This window comes from Empidonax traillii, unplaced genomic scaffold, assembly GCF_003031625.1.
Source record: "Empidonax traillii isolate 1590-97213 ecotype Southwest subspecies unplaced genomic scaffold, ASM303162v1 scaffold275:size1536655, whole genome shotgun sequence".
NCBI classification, from domain to species: domain Eukaryota; kingdom Metazoa; phylum Chordata; class Aves; order Passeriformes; family Tyrannidae; genus Empidonax; species Empidonax traillii.
The window spans coordinates 968,924-991,224 of NW_020955468.1; the positions used below are offsets into that span (position 1 = coordinate 968,924).

At 38.1% G+C, this 22,301-nt stretch overlaps 1 protein-coding gene across 5 annotated transcripts in view; it reads right to left on the reverse strand.

The window, feature by feature from the left end:
• Positions 1-809: 809 nt before the first annotated feature.
• PPP1R21 (protein phosphatase 1 regulatory subunit 21) overlaps positions 810-22,301 on the reverse strand; it is a 35,304-nt gene continuing 13,812 nt past the window's right edge. For 3 of the 5 annotated variants that reach the window (XM_027889919.1, XM_027889921.1, XM_027889922.1), the window contains 14 exons: positions 19,895-20,044; positions 16,793-16,894; positions 16,629-16,717; positions 15,645-15,781; positions 14,526-14,618; positions 12,537-12,664; positions 12,007-12,159; positions 11,195-11,287; positions 9,718-9,945; positions 8,322-8,357; positions 7,015-7,131; positions 5,996-6,094; positions 3,828-3,956; positions 810-2,047 (listed from right to left, as the gene is read on the reverse strand). In XM_027889919.1, coding sequence (XP_027745720.1) covers positions 2,018-2,047; positions 3,828-3,956; positions 5,996-6,094; positions 7,015-7,131; positions 8,322-8,357; positions 9,718-9,945; positions 11,195-11,287; positions 12,007-12,159; positions 12,537-12,664; positions 14,526-14,618; positions 15,645-15,781; positions 16,629-16,717; positions 16,793-16,894; positions 19,895-20,044 — 1,584 coding nt within the window. In that variant the 3' untranslated portion in view covers positions 810-2,017. The remainder of the gene's footprint in view (positions 2,048-3,827; positions 3,957-5,995; positions 6,095-7,014; positions 7,132-8,321; positions 8,358-9,717; positions 9,946-11,194; positions 11,288-12,006; positions 12,160-12,536; positions 12,665-14,525; positions 14,619-15,644; positions 15,782-16,628; positions 16,718-16,792; positions 16,895-19,894; positions 20,045-22,301) is intronic. The other 2 variants (XM_027889920.1, XM_027889923.1) reach the window with 2 other exon arrangements.

The window sequence follows — 22,301 nt, forward strand, 5'->3', positions numbered from 1 at the left end:
AAAAGAATTGGAAGGAAGCACCTTCCAACCCTAAATGAAACAGGAGAAGCTGTTATCTGCTTCCATAAAATGGTCTGAGAGAAAGCAAACACTTCCCAACCCTCGTTAGCACCAGTATGGAGTTTTAAATTCAACACTGTGCTCACAATAAACCCTGCAGGCTCTCCTCATCTCCTCTCCCTTTTCCTAACCACATCTATTTTCCATTTCTAAAAAGGAAAAAACAACAGAACAGTTCCACAGTGGTGATCAGGCAGATCAGGTGAGTTGTACTCTCTACAGCTACCTGAGAGGAGGTTGTAGCCAGGTGGGGGTCAGACTCTTCTCCCAGGCAACCAGCAAAAGGACAAGGGGGCACAGGCTTAAGCTGTGCCAGGGGAGGTTTAGGTTGGATATTAGGAAGAAGTTCTTTACAGAGAGAGTGATCAGGCATTGGAATGGCCTGCCCAGAGAGGTGGTGGATTCACCCTCCCTGGAGGTTTTTAAGACGAGGCTGGATGTGGCACTGAGTGCCATGATCTGGTAATCACAGTGGGGCTGGATCAAGGGTTGGACTTGATGATCTCGGAGGTCTCTTCGAACCCAGTTAATTCTACGATTCTATGAAATGCTAATGTGGGCTCGATATACTCTGCACACACAGCAGCACCAGGTACAGAAATGCAGCCTGGCCTAAAGAGGAGCACTATTAAGAGTAACTGGACTGATGTAATTACCTCAGCTCACCTCACCAGCAAAGGCTGTTTACACCCCACCACAATACCACAGCGTGCAACCTGGGCACAGCCAGAATTAAGAAAAAAGTCAGGCTGGTTTCATGTAGTTGATTTTATTAATACATACTGATAATACATATCAACACTTTCGATATCAGAGTAAACCCTTAGGGGAAAGTAAGTGCCAAATGCAAATTATGGAACAGCAGATCAGTGAAAAGTGTGGAGCAGCACAGCATCTGATTTCAAAAAAACAAAACAGAAAACCCCAACCAACAGACCAATGCTGTGAAAACTTGTGGTATTAAACTTCACTTAAGAAAAAAAAAAAAAGTCCTAGGAGAGGCCAAAAGTTCACAAACTTCTGAGAACACAAGAAAAGCCATGTACATCCCCTCAGTGAATCCATCAGGACTTAATCCCATGAAGACCTTTTGCAAATTCAGTGTTTAAATCTTTTACATATTTTGTATTCTTCTTTACTGTAAGAGAGCACAGTAAGCTGATCTATTCTACACACGCTGTTTCACTCTTTTGGGGTAAATGACAATCACAGTTTCCTCTAGCTTTAAACAGCTGTTTCAACCAATATATATATACATATATGTGTAAACAAAATCTTATTGTAAGGGCTTAAAGCAGTTTCATAGAAGTATCCCAATTCAGCTGTTTGTGCTCTTTATTTCAATATCCAAAGTGCCAAATGCAAGCAGGAAAAGTTTCCACTGTTGCAGTCTAAAATAATGATCCCATTTACTTGAGTGAATTCATAAAAATCCTTTCAAGCCACAATTCCAATAATTCAAAAGGGGTGAGAATATGAATAATACACTTACTGTAACTGCACAGCTTGCATGGCCAAAAAAATTCTCAAAACTCATTTTTAAACTGTTATTAACAAGTAATGGAATGTACACATGTTGACAATGAAATGTATAACTCAAAAATAGACAACTACTGCACGGATCCAAATTTGTTAATACAGACACATATTTGAAAATATACAAAATCTGAAGTTATTACATGAAATCAAAACCTGGTTTTAAAAAGTGCACAGTAAAAACTGAAGGTAATTACTATATAAATTATCTACAGAGTGTGTATTTCCTGGTTTAGAGCCAGCATTAAGTTCTGTTTTATCTGTTACAAGTTCTAAATATTTTAAAGCCATTTACAGCACCAATTCAGTTTTTACTAGACCCAATACCACCCTCTGCTTCCTGGAACAAACAGGAACTGGATAATGAATGGTCACTCTCTGCATCCTGTGCAGCAGCAGCTTCCAGAGACTCAGCTGTAAACTATCGACTTTTGTTCTTTTTAGAATTTCCCTGCAACAAGAAACAAGTGAATAGAACATGTAACTCAGATAAGAAAATTTAGACAGGTAACATACAAAACCTGGTGTCTGATAATTTGTGCCCACAGCAAGCAAAGTCAAGCTGAAAACAGACTACAGACTTCTAATATGGGCAGCTCGTAGCTGCTTGCTCTGAAAATCCCACTATTTCTCTAAGCATAACAGAGGCAAACACCAGATATTTCAAATGAAGTAAGGTACTTCAACTGAAACCTGTGAAAGAAACACTTGAGGCACGTCTCAAGACACTCAACTGTATTAACACCAATATTGTAAGGGCAGTGAAGGCAAGCCAAATCACAATTCACCTTTAAGTCTTATTTCAAATATATCCTATAAGGATAATTGCCTCAAATGGAAAAATCAATCCCCCATCCTATAAGTTTTCTCCATAACAAATGTTATTTTAATTTGGTCTGTGCAAATATAGAAAAGAAATTGTTCCACAGCTAAACAACTCACATTTGACTTGCAATAATTTCTTAAAGGAAACATGTAGCTTAAAATAAAACTTTACTGCAATAGTTACTTGCTGGCAATTCTCCACCTTCCTATTTCCTTAAGATAACATTTGTTTTTAATCTAACCAACAACTCTCTCCAAGTGATAAAGGTTTTAACTGCATCATTTTGATTTCAACTGAATCGCCTTCTACGTTGGGTAACATTTGAAAACCTGTGTGGCTTCTGTTGTGAGATTCTGAGGTACTTCCTTACAGACAGAGTACTATTTCAAGTCCTAGAAGTATAGCAAGTGAAAAATTCCAGAAAATGTTTTATAAAAACATGAAGTGCTGTGGCCAGTATGCAGCCAACAGCCTCCTTCAAAAACACAAGAGCTTATTACATCAAGAAGTAATTTTAAAGAATACAATGCCAAGTTAAAACACTTAGATATATGAAGAAAAACATTTCTATAAAAGGGGGAGGAAGAGCTTACTCTAAAAAAACAAAAATCACCATCATGGGATCTTTAACCAAAACATGGATTTTTTATTCATTTTTTTGACCCTTCAGTAAAACCTCCTTCCATGCATTCCATGATTAAGGAGAATAATGCTAATTTATTCATTTCACAGCCAGGCAAGTGAAGGGCAAAGGCCTTCACAACATCTGTCCACCCCTAGAAGCACCAGAGTAAGATATACCATGGTTTAATCACTGATTGCTCAAAACAGCAGACCTCTGTATTTTTCATCACTAAGATAAGTCAGAAATTTATTTCTGATAAGTGGGTAGACTCCTTGCTTGGAAAAGGATTTAAGTGTGCACTTCAAGCTCACAGAAGAATGTAAGCAGCAACTTTCTCATTCCTCCATGAGAGACAGACAGGCTGGAATATGGAAATAAAACAGAGAAAGAGACTAGCTGCCAAAACTAGAGTGTGCTGTGACCAACAGAAGTGCAAAAGGGATGCTCCAACCCAGAAGTTAATCATAACCACCTGGTGTCACCAGCTGGATTTACAAATAGTTCTATTTTCACCACGTTTAAACAAAAAAAGTGCTGATCTGCCATCAGAGGGTACACTTTGAAAGCCTAATCTGAAGCAGTGACACGAAGGGTTTGTTCTTTCCCATATATATGTTTTGCAAGAATTTTTTCTTCGCTGCAAAGTGCAGGGGCAGGTTTGGAGTTTCCTTCCCAAGCTGTAGTTATTACTCTCAGCCAAGTGGAAACTGGATGGTTAAAGGGCAGCACTGCAGGAACACCAAATGCAACCAATGCCTAAGGCCAGCACTATCAACTTACCTTACTAGCCATCTTTAGAGTATCAATTTCTTCCCTTTGTTTAGTTAAGGTTTCATTCATGCTGCAGAGATGGTCACTCATCATACTTAACTGATCCTCATAACTTCTCTTTGTTGTCATCAATTCATCCTAAGAGAAAAATAAAACAACCAGAAGCTTTTGCTAAATATTAGTGACAACTGGCAAAGCAGCCAACTTCTACTTCCACTTGTGATGCTGAATGTGTGCAATTCAACTAAAAAAAAAAATTGCTTTATGGAAGAAAGTCAATAGCTATTTTTCTTTTACCTGAAGTCTCATGCATGGTTTGTTCCCCTTACTGCTGTTTCTGTTAGATTTTTTTCCCCACTTTTTATGGCTTACATAAAAGAGTAACAGCCAAGTTTTCCAACACTGCCTCCAGCCAGGAAACAAGTAACATTTATAGGGTTAAAGCATGGCCTGTACATGAACACACATGGCATACAAAGCTGAAGGAATTCACATGCAGTTACAGAGCTATGACCTCCCTTGGATTAGAGACATGGGGGATAGTGTGCATGACTAGAACACAGCAGTGATGGGGTACACACACTTTAGGGAAGACAGGATATAGAAGGGAAGAAATCATGCTTTATGTGAAGGAGTCTCTTGAAGACAATTCAGATCTCAAAAGTAGGGATTACAGGAGAACAACAGGGTGATGTGGCAGGCATCTGCTACAAGCAGATAAAAACCTCTCATCCACAGACCCTGATCCTCATTAGGGATTTTAACTACTCTGACATCTCCTGGAAGGGCAGCAAGGTGGAACACAAGCAACTCAGGAGTTGTCTTGAGTGTGGCAAAGAACTTCTTGATACCAGTGATCAATAGGACTAAGAGATGCTCTCTGCTGGACCTGTTACTCACAAATAAGGAAAAGCTGGTCAGGGATGTGAAAGCCAGTGGTGGCCTTGGCTGCAGCAACCATGAGTTAGTGGAATTTAAGATCCTGAGGGAAGCAAGCAAGATGAATAGTAGAATTACAGCAACCCTAGATTTAAGAAGAGTAGATTTTGGCTTTTTTTCAATGTCTGCTTGGTAAGCTCCCAGGTAAAACTGCCCTGGAAATTACAGGGGCCCAGGAAAGCTGAATGATCAAGGGACAAAGCAAGCAACAGTCCAACGTTTAAGAAGTGGCACAAGGAAAGCATGGCTGCACAGGAAATATCCCATTCAACAGCTTGGCCTGAACTCTCTCTGCTCTGACCAAAGGAGGGGACCAAGTGACCTTCAGGGGACCCTTCCAGCCTAAACAGGTCTGTGATTCAGTATTAAGCAGACTAGTAAACATACAAATACTGTGACTGCTATCTTTTCTTAGCAAGTTTAATATGTACTTGGAGATTACCATCCCATGCCGAGTTAGATTTTGATTGTGGAATTTTGTAGAGGAGCAGATCACGAGAGTGTTTGAAAGAACTGTTCGTGGATACAACTGCTCAAAGTTTGTAACATTATGTTCACTGCCTGTATGGAGCAATTGCAGTATTCATCATCACAGACAGGTGAGCAATAAAGTTATGAACTAAATGTAAAGAGAACATGAGGGAATTTAGAAACTGAGTATTTATATATATACTTTATTTAATATTGGCTCCTTTCTCAGCTGTGTGGACAGGAAGGACAAAGGGATAGGACACACATAAGATCTGGCATAAAAGCTGACTATTGTTAACAACAGCTTCTTAAAAATTAGCCCAAAGTTATCATTGCTTAAGGTATCTATCTCAAAAAGGAAAAAAAAAATCAACTTGGCATCTTTTAAAACTTTTAGGCCCAGCTACAAGAAAAGATTAAGAATTTCTCATATAATCTGAAAGCAGTCACACAACCACACCTTTTGACGTTAAACCCCCTCATTTCCATGAAAATCCTTGATGTGGAATGTGCTAAAACACAGGTTTGGTTACTATAGCCTTTTCCTTGCAAGAATGTTCCACTTCAGCTTTATACCTGGGATTTAGAATGTATCATCATTTAAGGCTCTTCTCTACATGCCATTAGAGATTTTACATCCCATAACTAAGGACCTAGTAATGGCATGGCTGTGCTAGATGGCTGTAATTTTTCTCCTCCAACTTCACCTCACATGTGATTACAAAAAGCATCTATTACATTCTTACATTATACAACAATTTACTTGCCTGTAATCTGCTGATGTTTTGACTGGCTACCTTCAGCTCTTCGGTGAGCGATTCCTTGGATTTCTCTGCTAAGGACAGTCTTTTGGCAAGTGCTCGACACTGTCAAGAGGAACAGGATAGGGAGGGTAGAGGGGAGGAAACTTAGTTCCAGAGTATTGCCTTGTGGCAACTTTAGGAGACTACTTTGATTTTTCCATCTTTCTGTAACATTTAGATTTCAAGAAACTTACGCAGAGCTTGTGCACATTTTTAAATGCAAAGGTAGTGTAATAGTTAAGATGAAATGTTTCACTTTAAAGAATTACCATATTGCCAATCCTCTAAATATCATATTTTCCCCAGAATTGCTGGGAAATTTTTCGTAAGTAAAAAGCAACACAAACAACTCACTTCATACATTGCTCAAATATCACAGGAAAGATGTTTCCTCCATACTGTGTGATCTACCATTAAAAAATATTTAAGGTGATTTGCTCTGTTAACCTGGAGTTTTGTTATATTTCACATCAGTTAATTACACAAATCAAAACGGCCACTGCTTTGAAGAAAAGTTACCTCAAAATTCAAAATGAAAACAGGAAACTATGGATACAGTGAATAATTTTGTTAATTCTTGAAGTATAACTTATGCCTAAGAATCAATTTTCTCTGAAGAGAGTTGCTTTCATCATTTCATGATACACACATACACTTAAGAATGACATCAGCATCACTTTAGAATTAAGTCTAAACTATTTAGGTAACTAAAGCCAGCTACTTCAGCTTACATGAACAAACCTATACATTATACTTCTTAATATAACCAAGACAAGGCTACCAAAGAAATTATTTTAAACAAATCCCTCTACAGTATCCATTTTTATACATACTAGACAACAGTCAAAAAATAAAATACTCCAGGAATAGATTTTTAAAAACACTATGCTCCACGTATTTAAACTCACTATTACAGCACTTGCCTGGGGAAAGCTGAAAAAGAGATTTACTGTTTTCAGCAGAGCCACTGCCTGAATGCTCACCTCAGCATGGAAGTGCACTGATTTGCTGTCAGCAAGCTGCAGATGAGAGGTAAGTTCTGCTATCCTTGCCATATAGTGGCTTTTTATCAGGTCTTCACGAGACTCAACATCTGGAGCCTGGCAAAGCAAAAATTTAAGCAGACAATATTTATGCTTAATAGACTGAACACTTGCATCACAACATTGTTTTTTACAGACTTCTTCTCCCCTCCTGAGGCCTGGCTGCCTCTACCCAAAAGTATTAAATTGCCCAAACACAAGAGACACATAACAGCAGGTCACACTGCAACCTGCCACTCTGATGGTGACTCTTAACATCAGACTTCCTTGAAGGACAAATAGCTGACTGGAGAGGTAAGAATTTAGCTTGATTTAACATATCAAGTGTCTGATGAAGACAAAAATCCACTGCAGAAGTGGACTGCTTTCACCTACATAAAAACGCACTGTCCTTTACCAACAAGGAAAAATTCCTTGACATAACTAAATTTCAGAAGCTCGCAAAAGTCAAAACTATTTCTAACACTGCATGTTCCAGAAGTTTCTTTAAGCATTTGAATTTAAAAAAGAAAATAAAAAACAAAGAAGCCAAACAACTCACTAGTTAACTTAAGTGAGAGTTGCCCACTGGAGGCAGCTTTCACATGATCTGTCATTCATTATCTTCAAGTCCAGCACCATGCTGAAGCTTTTAAGAGCTTGTATGGGTTATTCCCTGCTCCCCTAACCCTTTTTAATCACACCAGAAGAAAAGGAAGTGTAAACTGAAACACACATCACTTCCTTCAGATTCAGAAAAGGGAAAGCACTGAATCTTACTCTGCCAAGTTCTTGTTGGGGCAAGTGTTACATTATAGCAGTGCTAAATAAAGTGACAGCAGGTTCCCAGTTTCTTTCAGTATGACCTCTGATTTGGGATGGCCTGTACACCAAGCACTGCAGTCAGGGACTTGTTAGCAGCTTGAGCCCTTCCTCAAGAGTTAAGAATTGAGGCTTGGAATGCAGTGTGGGCTACTGAAGCACAAACATACCAATGCTTTCCTCAAATTACAGAGAACAGATCTGGATCACAGCTTGCACTGCTCCAAAATGTTTAAATGGGTAAAATAACAGTTCAGTAACAGAAGAAGAAAATTAAGAAATACGTGGATTTCAGAAATTTGATCATATATTATATAGAGACTACACAGGTGACTCGTGCCATTATATGACAGTATTCTTGGTAATTAGACCTCTGGAATGGGTTTAACAGCATCAGAATTGAAGTATTTAGCAGATGTACTTTGATAATGCTCAAAACAGATTACCTTTTCATTAGCAGTAGTTATAGTCAACATTCCAATCTAGAACAAGGAAGAAAATACACTTAATGAGAACTGCAAAAATAGATACCGTAACTGCAAGTCATTATGGTTTCAGTCAAAGGAGAACTTTCAATTTAAAAAATCTTGCAGCAGTTCAAACTGAAACCAAATTTAAGTATTTCCACCTGTAACATAAACAAGAGTGATTATACGGATGCCTTGAACAGAATTAAAGCTGACACCAACCCTCCAGATATATCCCCTGCCTTACTATGCACAGAGGAAAAGGCAATAAAAGCAACAAGATGCAGCTGGGCTTGTATGATTATGCAACTGCTTGATCATATGAAACTAATTCAGAGGAACGTTAGTGAATTGAAACGTTACATGTCTTGTTTAAGGGCAAGGAAAGCCAACTTGGATTTATTGAGTACCTTCTGAATTCCTTCCTTTCCACTTAGACAAAACTCTATAGGAGGGGTGTATGCCAATAACTAGTTTCATGGAAGAATAGCTTCACAGAGAATCAAAGGAGTTTTTTCTCCTCCATCTCAAGAGGACTAGAGATTCAGGTTTATGGGACATATTTATACAATGTTGACCCATAATTTACATTAAGCATTGTGCCTGGAAAAATTCTCCTCAAACTCCTAACGATTCAAATAGAGAAAAACTTAAGATGCCAGTTTACTTCTAAACTGAGGACTCTGAAACAATCCACTGCTTATTTTTATCCTAGAGTGGGACAGTGGGAGGAAAAAAAAAATTCTGTTGAATGCTGAGCTGAGTAGATTGATTATTTCTTACAGATGACATTCCTGCTAATACCACTTCAGAAGTCATAGTTCAGGGGAACAGCCAACCCATTTTAAATACTTGTAGTAAACAGGAAAAAGCCATTTCCCAACACAAAAGAGCAAGGACCGAATCCACGCTATATCCAAAAGCAACTGCTGAACCCCACCCGAAGTGCAGTAAATCTTATCACCCATTTACAAACACTAGTTACCTACTTCCATTTGCTTTAACATGCCTAGAGATGAATAAAAGTATTGGGAACTCAGAGCCAAGCCAAGATATGCACCAATTGCAAGGCTTCCCAACTGCTTAGTCAGAAAAATCTAGAGGTTAAGCACCTAATACTTTCCCCTCAGTCACACAAGTACAGAGCTACAAAAATATCTCCATGATAGTTATAACAGGGAACAAAGTCTCAAAATGCAAGAAGTTCCAAACTCTGCAGAAAGTATTCACGGGCAGCTTTGCAAATACGAGGACCCCAAGCATGAAAGCTCTTCAGCACAGTCAAAAGGCTTTCATTATTAGTGTTCCACTGATCAAACAGCACTACTGCTAAAGAAAATGCATTTTTCTCTATTGAACTAAAAAGGTCACTTACCAGACTGGTACTCTTAATAGGTTCCTTCTTTTCTGTGTTTTCCTTCTTTTGTTCTGTTACATTTGGCAAAATGGAATGGTCCTGTATAGTTTCAGTTAAGTGTCCACTAAGAGAGTTCTTCAGTTTCTGGTTTTCTTTCTCTAGCTTTATTTTAGCTAGCTGGGCCTCCAACATCCAGTGTTCTTTTTCTTGTTCAAGTTTTGCAATTTTCTCCAAACTCTGCTGAACCTTTAGGAGGGAAAGTTTACAGTCCAGGTTATTGAACCCAAGGGGAAAAAAGCCACACACAGGAAATGTTTGAGGACAGTATTATTTTAAACCATTACATAACTGAGCTAACAAAGAGCAGGTAAACAACTACTGTCTCGAGCTGTACGAGTAACTGCAGTTCACTGTCAAAAATGACCATGTTTTTTAATTAGTTTGAAACTTGGATCACAAAGTTATAGCTCATAAAACTGGCAGCATTGTATGAGATGAAAAATCAAAGCAGGGAAGAATTTTATAAAAAACCTGAAAGATGTGCACCTGGCACCAGCATTATTATATATATATATATATATATACACACACAGACAAACTCTCCCCTCCAGCTGCAACACCTCACTCAGACAGAACCACCCACTTTGTCTAGTTAAGAAAACAACTATGAAACAGAACACATTCAATCATTCCATACATTTGTGCTGAAATTCATTTCACCTCTACTAACACAATTTGAATACTAGCCACTGCAAAAACAAACCCAGAAAAAAACCCACACCAAACCAACAAACAAACAAAAACAGCCCCAACAAAACACAGAAAAGAAAAACCAAAACAACAAAAAAACCCACACACAAAGTATTTTTTTAAAGTTCAATGACAATGAGTAAAGCACAGTCTGAGCATTCAAGCTAATAAAGAAGTTTCAGTATTAATCAGTCTCATTCATACGAGGAGATGTGCAAACTGTGTCGGCCTTTTAAATACCATGAAACCTCCCCCTGCTTCAGCTTCCAGAAAAAAAGAAAAGAAAAAAAATATATATGCACACTGGAAGACAGAAACTGGATTCTATTACTCTAACTGAATAGAAAAATCATGTTCTAAACCAGTGCTAATAAATCCTGCATAGCCCAAAAAAAAGGACTCAAAACAGAAATTAATCCTTCAGTACGCCTTATTTGTCTTTATTTTGCATTTATTTGAATAATTAAAGATTGTTTGACTTCTTGTACTTACAAATAAAGATACCAATGGCATAATCCTGTCTCTTTTAACTGCATGTACATACTGCAGGTACAGGAGATAATCCTGACAAGGATAAACTTTACTTTCAAAACTCCACAATACATCTACAGCCTAATTTTAAGCTCCAAATCATGCATATGTACCTACAAATGACCACAGACATAAAATATGTGGAGATTGTTTGATATTACTTTACTCCTACAAAATACACTATGATATGTTAGTAAAATTTATACCAGAATACCTGTTGTGCAAGACCTTCTCTACTTTCCGTAGAACTCAGGAGAACTCTGCGATTGGCTAAAGCCTCTTCATAAGGCACTGAATCTGCACAAGGCTGCAGAAGAATAAAAGAAACCTCAAAACACATTACACAGTGGATCTGAATATGTATTCCACATTTATTTTCCAAGTGCTTACCAGACAGCAGGAAAAAATGGTTTGAGCTCACAAGAAATACTGCCCCAAAAGTTGTTTAAAGTGCTCAGAAAACTCCAAGTGTTAATTAATCATCATATACATCTTTATAGACATCGCAGTACAGTGATTTAGTAACAACTGTTAATCACACCATCACTTAATTGTTAATTTTAACGGAGACTACAGAGAGATCTGGCAGCATTCAATCCTTTGGTTCAGCACATTTTTTCCAGTGCTTCTCCTTCTCAGCTGCCTTTTTTTTCCCCACTGCTCTCCACTGTGTTCCAGTGAATGCAAGTGTAAGAATATGATATCATTTGCTCCATATTCCTGGTGAATACGGGAAGAAAATTAAATAAGCAGCTACTCTCTTCTCCTCGGAGTCCTGGCACAGAAATAATTAGTGGAAATGGGTAATGGCAGAACTGGCACACACCCTGTGTTGTGAGGACAACTATGCTCTCTAGTTTTCAATAGCATTATTGCTCTAAGGGTTCCATTTCCTCAGCCAAAGTTCTCATTCAGAGAATCTAATCCATTCCAAATACTGAAAACCCTTAGTTTGTATTCTCTTTGGCATAACCTACTATCAACAGAACTGCCCTTTCTCTGTGCGAGCACAGTAGCTGAACAAACCTTCTTCAAAGACTTCATGTAAGCAGCTGCCTTTTTCTTGTACTGCAGCATACACTCAGCTGAGAGAGGGTTGATGAACTCTGTTCCTCCTTTAGGGCCATAGCTCAGTGAAGCAGTGAAGTGATCCAAGTTGTTGCTGAAGAATGAGGCGATCTACACACATCGAGAGAAGTCACTTTTTGAATTAAGTTGACCAGAAAGATTCATCAGAGCAATTACTCTTTCAAAAGACAAGTATTCAGTGAAACTGGATTTCGCAACAAGAATTTGAAACAAGCTACAGGCTCTTCCACATAACCTAGGCCTTACTAACACAAAGCATCCTCTTCACAGTACCTACTTTTAACACTCATTTATTAGGGTTTTTTTAACTCGCAGCCTGAAAATACCTTAAGAACAAACCTGATACTATAGATTATTAATATCAGAGGCACACACAGATTTTCCAAATCATTCAACTAAAGGTTACTTTTTTTTCTTGAAAACCTGCACAAGTTAGGGCATTACAGTGAAATCAAAATATCCAGTACCTTGCCTGCTCCATTTGTTAAAGCTGCAACAGAGGATAAAATACAGTCATTTGTAGTTATGAGTTTCTGTGTGGCAGTTGGGACATCTTGTTCTAAAGTAGCTTTCTGACTGTAGTGTTTGGAAATATCTGGAAAAGGAAAAAAAAACAAACACATTTATGTCAAATTATGATTCTGGTTTATTTCAGCAACCATTTTCAAATTCAGCTTCTGACCTCAGGCTTCAAACGCTTCTCCCCTCTCTAAGTTGTATAAAAGTTTAGTCTGGCTGCTCTTAGTTCTTCAGTATGGTGCCTTAGACAACTGTCTGTGATCATAAGGAACAGACATTATGGCTGTTACACAAGGCAGAATAAAGGTGTATATTTAAGTGTGCCAAAACTCAGAGCTATATAGGGGATCCAAGGTCACAGTGACCTAGTGTTTCATCTCACAAATACACTTTTCACTTCCACGTGTTTACATCAGGACACTCAAAAGTAGAATTTTTTGTCACATTCAATACTCAGGTGTTAAGCTCACATGACTTCTAAAGGAAGAGTATTTTAATTCTGTCAGAGCAAATCTAAAAGACTATCAGAAGTTTAGACTGTTACTTTCTAACATTCTTTCAGGTAAAACTAACAGAACTGTCTTCAAGAGGGAGTCAGGTGGGGGAGCACAGAGAGGAACACACAGAACTTTTATGAAGTCATTAACAATAACATCTTAGCCTAGATATATTGATTGATTTCAACAGAACCAAAATTTAAAAAGAATCAAATCTATATGATGCAAAAGCAAACATTCTCAACTTGGCTTAATTAAAAAAAAAAAAGTAACTGTTTGATAGGTGAACGTTTTGCAGCTATTTTACAATAAAGTACTATTGATACAGAATGAAGAAGTCCCAGCTCATCAACACCACAAGTTATAATCTTAGGCAAGCTTAAGCAGTTGGAAATTAGTATGGATCAAAAAAGAAGAGAGAAGTGGCAAATCAAGCATTCTAGAGCATGAGAGTGTGAAATGTTAAGCACAACATTTCTGTGGACAGCTAATGAGTTCCGCTGACAGTTTTCTTCAGTACTTCTATTTTCCTTATTTCTTTTAAAGTGTAAGTTGGGTTGATTTTACATTGCAGTAAACCTACTAAGAAGTAGACAGTATTTTCAATAAACTTATCTATTCTCCAAAACTCTAGGTTTAAGTTCTCATTTTGTTTGAGGTACAATCTTAAATATAATTTTTTTTAAAAAAGGACTCTGCAGAATGAGGCCATGATATTGTTGTTATTAAAAAAAATGGGTTAAAATTATAAAAGCTTAATGTTTAAACAGCTGACTAGCAATAAAACAGCTCATCTGTATGGATTATTTTCTCCTTGGGAACAGTTTCATGGTAAAGAAATTCTAGAACATACAGAAACATTAGTTTTTTAAAACTCTTGAGTTTTAACTAAACATCACTTCATTGAAAACGTAACATATTTATGTTCTTCTGAAAAAAGGAAAGTAAGCCATTTTCCAGGAGGAAATACAGTTTCAAAAAAAACCCAGACTTCTTTGTAAACTTTGGTAATGTTAAAAATAGTGACCAACCTAAAAATAGTAAGGAAAAATTCCACTTTGAAGGCAGGTACTAGGTCAATGGACTGTATGCAGGGTATACAATAGGTATATTTAACAGCCTTTCAGTCTATGCTAGTTTCAATAGAGCAGTGAAGTTCAGAAAGTAAAGTGATACCGCTCAGAAAGATGTGGTGAGCCACAATTAAATAATCCAGCAACTTCAACTAACAAAGCCAACAGAATGGAGGAATGAAAACCACATGTGAATGTTTGAAACAAATGGTTAGTATGTTTAGTTTCTCATCTTCACTTTTAAAGGTAAAACAAAACACATTTACCGTATATTATATATTCAACACTGTTACAGAGAGAGTACACGTGTGCTACGTTAAACAGAAAGAAGCAGAGCTGAAACATAACAACATTCCTGTACTCTCACCTTTTAAAACGTCATGAAATCCATGAAGAGTTGCAGCAATGTTTGTAAACACGAAGTTATAATTTGTCCTAAGTAGCCCTTCCGGTTTTGTACCTAAGAGTACCACATAAAAGGGAAGAGAAAACCACAACACCAAGATTTGACTATGAATGAAAAAATCCATCTTTGAAAATAATTCCATTTCCACCTGCTAGAACCATTTGCATTGGGTGTGTGTCATAACAGATTAATTTACTTAAATTTCCCCTTCAATATCAAATGTATATACATATATATCAAGTTTTGCAAGAGTAGACAGGTAAAAGACTTTCCAGTTCCCTAAATTTTATTCATATTTTACAGGTATCAACTATTTTGTTCTCAAAAACCACTTACACATGTGTAAATACTTACAGGTTCACTGCTGTAGGAAGGAGCATCTGGGCTCTTCTAAAGAGTGCAGACTGAAACAACCTGAAGCTACACAACAACCATTTCCTCTTGTTACTTACGGCTGCATTTGGAGACAGTTTCCCCATACACATAAAAGTTTTAACTGATTTTATTTAGTCATTACCATGACAGTTGCAATAATCTTATGAACAGGAGGGCTTGGAAGTGATGATTTGTAATAAAATGTAGTTTATTAACAATTTCCTAATTAAAGGATGACAAAAGACACACTGTCAATCCCACTATAAGAACCCTCAGTCATTTCTTCTCCTCTACAGCCAACTATGACTACCTAAAATCTGGTACACATGACTGCTTGGTAATTTCCAGGCCTGCAACCATGTCCATGTCTGTCCAGGAGGAGGAGTGTGGAGCAATAAACACTCTACAGCACACTCAGCTTCCCAGCCTGGATAAAAGAGGGTCATGACAGAGCACACTGCAGAACTCCTTCGCCCAGAGTTCAGACCGCACCAAATGAGCAGCGTTCATCTTGTTTTCTTCTATCATAGAACTGGCATTTGGAGTGTATGTGTTCAGCTTAAAAAAACCCAAACCAAACCAAACCAAAAAAAACCAACCAACCAAACAAACAAACAAAAAAAAAACCCACCCAACATTGATCCAAAAATAAAACCAGTACCTTCCAGTCACAGTGTAACCAACCAAGCCAAAACTGACACTTACTCGGCAAGGCCAGAAGACTGACATACGTATGTAGCTTCTCAAAGACTGCAGTCAACCTTTTCATGTCTCTGTGTAGCTCCATATTTCTAGCTCTTAAAGCAGCTGTGCAAAGAGAAGACTCACACTCTTCTTCCAAACTAGGAATATATGAATTATTTTTTTTAAAAAATGAGCAGTTAGCTTAAAAAACAAGTTCACGAGTTTTGGAATAGATGAGTGTTCTCTACATCCCCAGTCTAAAAGAACGAGAGACTAGGAATTTACTTTAGAATGGTTAACATAGCAGAGTGACTTAGCAATACATGAAAATTACTGTGTGCACCCCCACTCTTATGCATTTTAGTCACAAGCCAGGAATGGTTTACGCTCACGGCAAGGAATTGATTGCATCCGTTTAAAGACTTTTTCCTCCACTACATAAATTATTTTATCTTTTGCTTCCTAAGGAGCATGAGAACAGGTGTAAAGAAGACATAAATAAAGCTTTTTCTTCTTCCTTAGTCCAAACCCACTTTTTAAGCAGTTCTTTACATCTATAATTCACCTCCCTTCGACCAACTCAGGAACAAAGATTTTCAAAGCAGAAGGGATGTGCATCTGGCCAAGTTCTACTACATGTACTGAATGATAAATTATCCTCAGACAAGCTCAAGGCATTAATAATTTCAGTGTACCATGCCTGAATAATATCAATGCTACTAAATAACATTAAGAAATACTAATGAAAGCTGCATAGACTTTTTAAAGTTTTATCTGTAAGGGGGGAAAAAGAGCTTTAAAATACATGGATTTAGCTCTAGTGCTTTAAAAGAAACATGCCTAACCTCAAGGTTCAGAAACCAGCATTTAGGAAAAAAAAATTTCTGCCTTTTAAGCCAGATTTTGTTTTAAGGGTTGACTTAATATTTAAGTTGTAGGTGTTGACAACGCTGCATACCTGACACTTACTGCACCTTTAAATGGGATCTATCAAATCAAAAGTACCTTTTTAACTGATAAGGAAGAATCTTTCTTAAAAAGCATAAGTAGGAAGCTAAATGTTCTGAGAAGGCCTTCAATTTCACTGTTGTTTCCTGAAAGGAAAAACAACATATAAGGGGTTTTGCTCTGTAAAAATGTTTTTCAATTCTAAAAGTAAGAAATCTTACCAGGACTGTCACAGTATCCTCTGTGATGCTCTCAAACAAGTGCAGCATTCCTTCCTCCAGAGGGCGAACGTACGAAGCGTTTTCATGGAGATATTGTGAGAACTGAGAATGGAGAGATTTGAAAATGGTGCTTGTTGAAGGCTCTTGTAAAATCTTTCAAGTTAACAACCGAACAGTTCATTTTAGCAAAGCACCTGTCATCTTAAACGATGCCCAAGATGTCATTAATAAGACACAACAGTCATGTGATGTACAGCAACCACTTATACAGGACACACAAACACACCTTGAGGGAAAGTGAGAAGTAGTGGAAATCCAGGCAAAACCACATCCAGGGCTTTGCCACTGCACCCTATCCCATTTTAATTGCCATGCACAGCACACCAAGCCCTTACTTTTTAAGTTTAAACATTCTTGCATTCCTTTCTCAACTCCACCAAATTCAGGCTAGATCCATGCACCCTTAAGCCACCAGAATAAAGTATCCCACCTTCCTCCCAGCTGTTGTTTGCCTCTCATCCCTGTGCAAAGTACTGAAGAACTAAACTGAGTTAAAACTGAGAGCAAGAGATGGGGTTTTATCTTTATCTGTGTCCAGTCCAGTTTTCAAAATGACTCGAAGCATGCTTATGCCAAAGCTAAGGATGGAGCACTTACTAATCAAAGGAGAATTCTCGCTTCCAAAAACTACAACAGATCTGAGTAACAACGAAACTTCAGTCTCATGGAACTGCCTGACTTTGCTGAAAATTGCTTAAGTAAATTCTTTGGCTAATTTTGCCCTCAAAAAAGCATACCTGAGAATGTAGGTGTGTACAGTTACTCACAACCAAAACAGACCAACACCATCAGCTTTCCATGCTGATACCTCATTATCATAAAAACCTTCTTTCACAGACTGATACAGGTAGTGAAAAGCGATCTTGGTTTTTATTTTGCCCCACAGAAAGACACCTTCACCTTTGATTATTTAAACCACAATAGCAGCTAAAGATCCCAGGCAAATAGGGTACAAGAGATTTTAATTATTTCTTGTATTATTATAGTGCAGTAACACAGTGTTAACAAGAGTGAGATGCCAAGCCCTCATTCATGCATGCACAAATCTGGACAGAATTAGGGAAAATTCCTAAATATAAGGAGGAAGAAATGACACATGCAGAATGCTCCTGGCTTGTGCTGCAAGAGAGAGGACTTGAGTTTTCTGGCATGATGCTGAAGACCCAGCAGAACCCAGCAATTCAGTACTTAAAGACAAAAGGAATACTTGAACCTGGAAGGGAATTGTCGACATCTATTTTGAGTGTTTGGTGGGGAAAATAGCTCGAAAGCACCAGACAAGACCTGGAGTTGGGGAAAAATAAATCAGTGCAAATCTGCTAAGCCATTCCCTGACACTTGTCTCATTTTCTGTACCATATTAAAGGGGAGGTTTTGACCCATTCAGTGGAGTAGCTAAAAATCACACTGAGAACACTTGCCAAGCAAACAGGTAAATTAATCAAAAATATAGGATCATCTACAGTTTCAGTCAGTTATAAAAGACCACTGGACAGTCACAGCAAGAGACCTGAGAAGTAGCATGCACTGAGGGAATTAGGTCATGAATACACAATGGGACAGACTAAAAGAGACATAATTATGAAAACAAAGCCTGAACTATTGAATCAGAGTCAATTATCAGAAAAGAATCAAACTACGGTTCTAAATAAGTTGCATATTTCAGCTGTGCTGAAAAGCAACAAGGAAATGTTAACAAAGGATGTTAGGGAGGAAAAGAAAATAATCAGTGAGAAGTGATGTCTAAGCAACTTGATTTTATTCCCTTGGTGTAAACTGCAGTAGTGTCTGTAGAATCCAGTCACCACACTGGGCCATAGAAACAAAGAGACACAGTTCCTGGCCCAAAGCATTTGGAAGACGACAAAGTCACATAGTTTTCCCAGGAAGGAGATGCCATTTTGAGTGCATTTGGTGGCAGAAGCAAGAAAATGTTCTCAAGCTCATATCTATGCTGACTCTCTGTAAAAGTGTATTCTTGACTGACTGAGAAGGCAAATAGAATGGGGTTTCTCTAGTGGATAAACACCTTCACAAGCATATTTGTTACCTGCAAAGAGATAAAAAGGAGGTTTTCCCAAGAGCAAGAAAGTTTTGTGATAGTTACCATTGACACTATATGCATTGCAGCCATTTGGTCAATGCAAACCACATTCATCTCAGTAGTTTAAGTCTGAGCCCTACCAACTACTAAATTGACATTAAAGTCTGAATCACAAAATACTGTCATCTAGCAACTTAAATCCACATAGGTCCACTTACACTATGAAGTCAACTCTGATGTTAATGCAATTTTATTCGAAAGCATACACATATGCATCTCCACACAAATCCTTGTGCACAAAGTTCTTTTCCGTGCCTCATGGCATAAAAAGTCAAAATATGCAGCTGAACAGCTCTGAATGACTTTCAGAAAGCCTTCCCACAGAGTTGAGCTAAAAGAGATGGGTCAGATTCTTCATATTGATTTCAACATCCTTTACAGACTTGCAGCTTCAGCATACTTATAGGAAAGATCTTTTTGCAAGTAGCCCAAAATCAGATTATAAAGTTGGTTTTTTGATAAGGGAACAGAGTCCAGGTTTTCTCCTTAAGAAGTCTACCTTCCATCCAGTTTACTTAAAGGTAAACACTTTATACAGAAAACCAGATTCTGTCTCAACATCTCCCATGCCCCAGTGCATTGGCTAAAACAAGCTCCATTTAGCAGTGCAGTATTTGAGTATTATTATTTTAAAACAAGTCAGCTGAACTTTTAACAAATGCACTTCAGTTTAGCATTTAAAAAGCAAAGCTTTGATTTGATTATCATATATTTCTTGTAGCAGAGGCACAGGGGAAAAAGATTCTCTGCAGCTATACCTTTGCCCACATTCCCAGAATTCACCCAACAGAAAAGACTTCTCATGCAGGAGGGGCTGGCTCTCAGGAACACACTCACAGCATTCCAGTAAAGTGGTAGAAGTTTGCATGACTAAGATTAATCACTCATGAAAGTCTACATAATTGAATATACCTGTAGATGAAATCTGTAAGCTTTACCTTCTGATTTAACGGTGATATAGTGTCTGTTGCAGAATCAATGGGAAAGATCTGTACCTTCTGCTCAGTGTAGGTGTGGAAATTCAAGAGAGCTGTTACGAGTTCTTGAACAAAAGCCAGTGCCTTGCCAGCAAGGTCTCGCAACTTCAGCTGTAAAGACAGTTAAAAAGGTATCTTATTTGATATGTATCTATTTAAATATTAAAAAAAACCCCTGCATTTTGATACAAAAAGTTGTTATTAGTGATTTCTTTCTTGTAACTATTCCAGCCTAAAAGCAGCAGCAATTATTTTAACTTAATTTTCAAAATTTATTCATAAACTACAATGCCACACAGAGGAGCACACTGTATGTCTGAATTTCACACAACTAGTGATGCTTTGCCTCTACCTCATTTTTCCAACTACAGGTCAACACAGTTACAGAAATCATCTCTGACAACAGCAACCTGGTTGCAAGGAAACCTAAATTTACTTAGTAAAAACCAATGAGGTTTTCTCCCATAATTCAAGGTGACTGCTTTCTAACCAGTAACACTCAATTCTTATTCTCCCACCCTGGACAGAACTGAGCTTTTGCTCATGAATAAGGCTGTTCTCTGGCTTTAATACAGTAGAAAGGCATCCCAGAAATTAATCCGAAATGGAGCATAGTCAAGAGAGAAAAAAACCACAGTCTGTCGTGACTTATGAAGGAGATAATAAGGTTAGAATGACATTTCAGTCAAGAATGACTTATCCTTCAGAGATGCATTCCTAATGCTTCAATGAACTGTTAAATCAAGTCAATTTTGATTATGGATCTGGGATGGTGGTAATTAATGTATTCATTAAACTCAGTTTCTGTATGTTAATTAGCTATGCAAAGAAGGAAAACAGACACTATTACTGTTTTGCTGTCCTTTACACTGCATCCTGTGCTAATATAACAGCATTTTGCCTTCACTGGCAAAGTCAGTCATCAAAATCTGTCCTGGAACGTTTTCAAGACCGCAGATCTTAAAGTATGAGACTGACATAATTCTAGCAGAAAACAGTAAAGGGAGAAACTCTCCATGCAGTTATTCAGATTTTTCTTGGAACTCAGCAGCAACAACCTGAAATTTAAGGCAACTTTCATCACAAACTGAACAGCAGGACACCTGTTCTCACAGCAGATGTATTAGGAACAAGGTCTCTTTATAGGCACTTCTGAAGAATGGAGAAAGCAACATTTGAAATCTTTCTGCAGTGGTATTCAAATGCATTCATTAGAGTGAGTTCAAGACATCTCATACAAGCAAAGAGAAAAACCACATTGCTGTGGAGACCATCCTCAGTGGAAGCAACACAGGAAAATTTTGACTGCATCCAGGTATCTGATTTGCTACTGTAAAAACCCTTAATATATTTAGCTGTTCACAGAAAATTAATGCTCATTTTTGAATACTGACCGAAAAAGCTCAGTTTGAGGGAAAAGGAATTTAGGATACCAAACCTACCTTTTTTTTTTTCACCTCAACAAAAGGCCTCTAAACTAACACAGTTTTAATCAACTTCAAAAATTAAATGTTCAAGTTCTAGCTTACTGCAGGTTGACTGCTGGTAGTACAGGTTGGCAGTGATGAGACTGATAAAAGAGGTACCAGGGCAATTAAAAAGGACTTAAAGGCTTCAGGTCCACTAGTTGATGGGACAGGAGCACAGGTGGTGTTTGCCTCAATTCCTGCAGTAGCAGGGATGAATGAGAAGCAGGAAAACCCATCTTATGAATACATGGCTAAAAGATTGGTGCCACCAGCAGAATTTTGGCTTTTTTGATCATTAGCAGACTTGGTAACATAAAATTTGCCCAGAGTCAGATGGGCTTCACCTATCTCTCAAGGGCAAAAGAACCCTACCATATAAATTGTCAGGGCTGATCAGGAGGGCTTTAAACTAGGTTTGAAGGAGGAAGGGATTGAAACCAGGCTCTCCAGAGATGAACCTGAGGGTGGAAAGCCTGAGTTAGGAGTGAAACCAACAACTCAGCTGAAGTGCATGTACACCAATGCACGCAGTATGGGTGACAAACAAGAGGAGCTGGAAGCCATCGTGCTGCAGGAAAGCAATGAGGTAGTCGCCATCACAGAAACGTGGTGGGATGAGCGGCATGACTGGAGTGCTGCCAGGGATGGCTACAAACTCTTCAGGAGGGACAGGCAAGGTAGGAGAGGTGTAGGGGTGGCTCTGTATGTTGGAGAGTCTCTTGACTCTGTAAAACTTGAGGACAGTGACAATAATGTTGAGTGCCTGTGGATCAGAATCAGGGGGCCAACAAGGCTGACATCCTGGTTGGAGTCTGTTATAGACCACCCAACCAGGATGAAGAGGGTGATGAATTATTCTACAAGCAGCTGGTGGAGGTTTCAAGATCACCAGCCCTTGC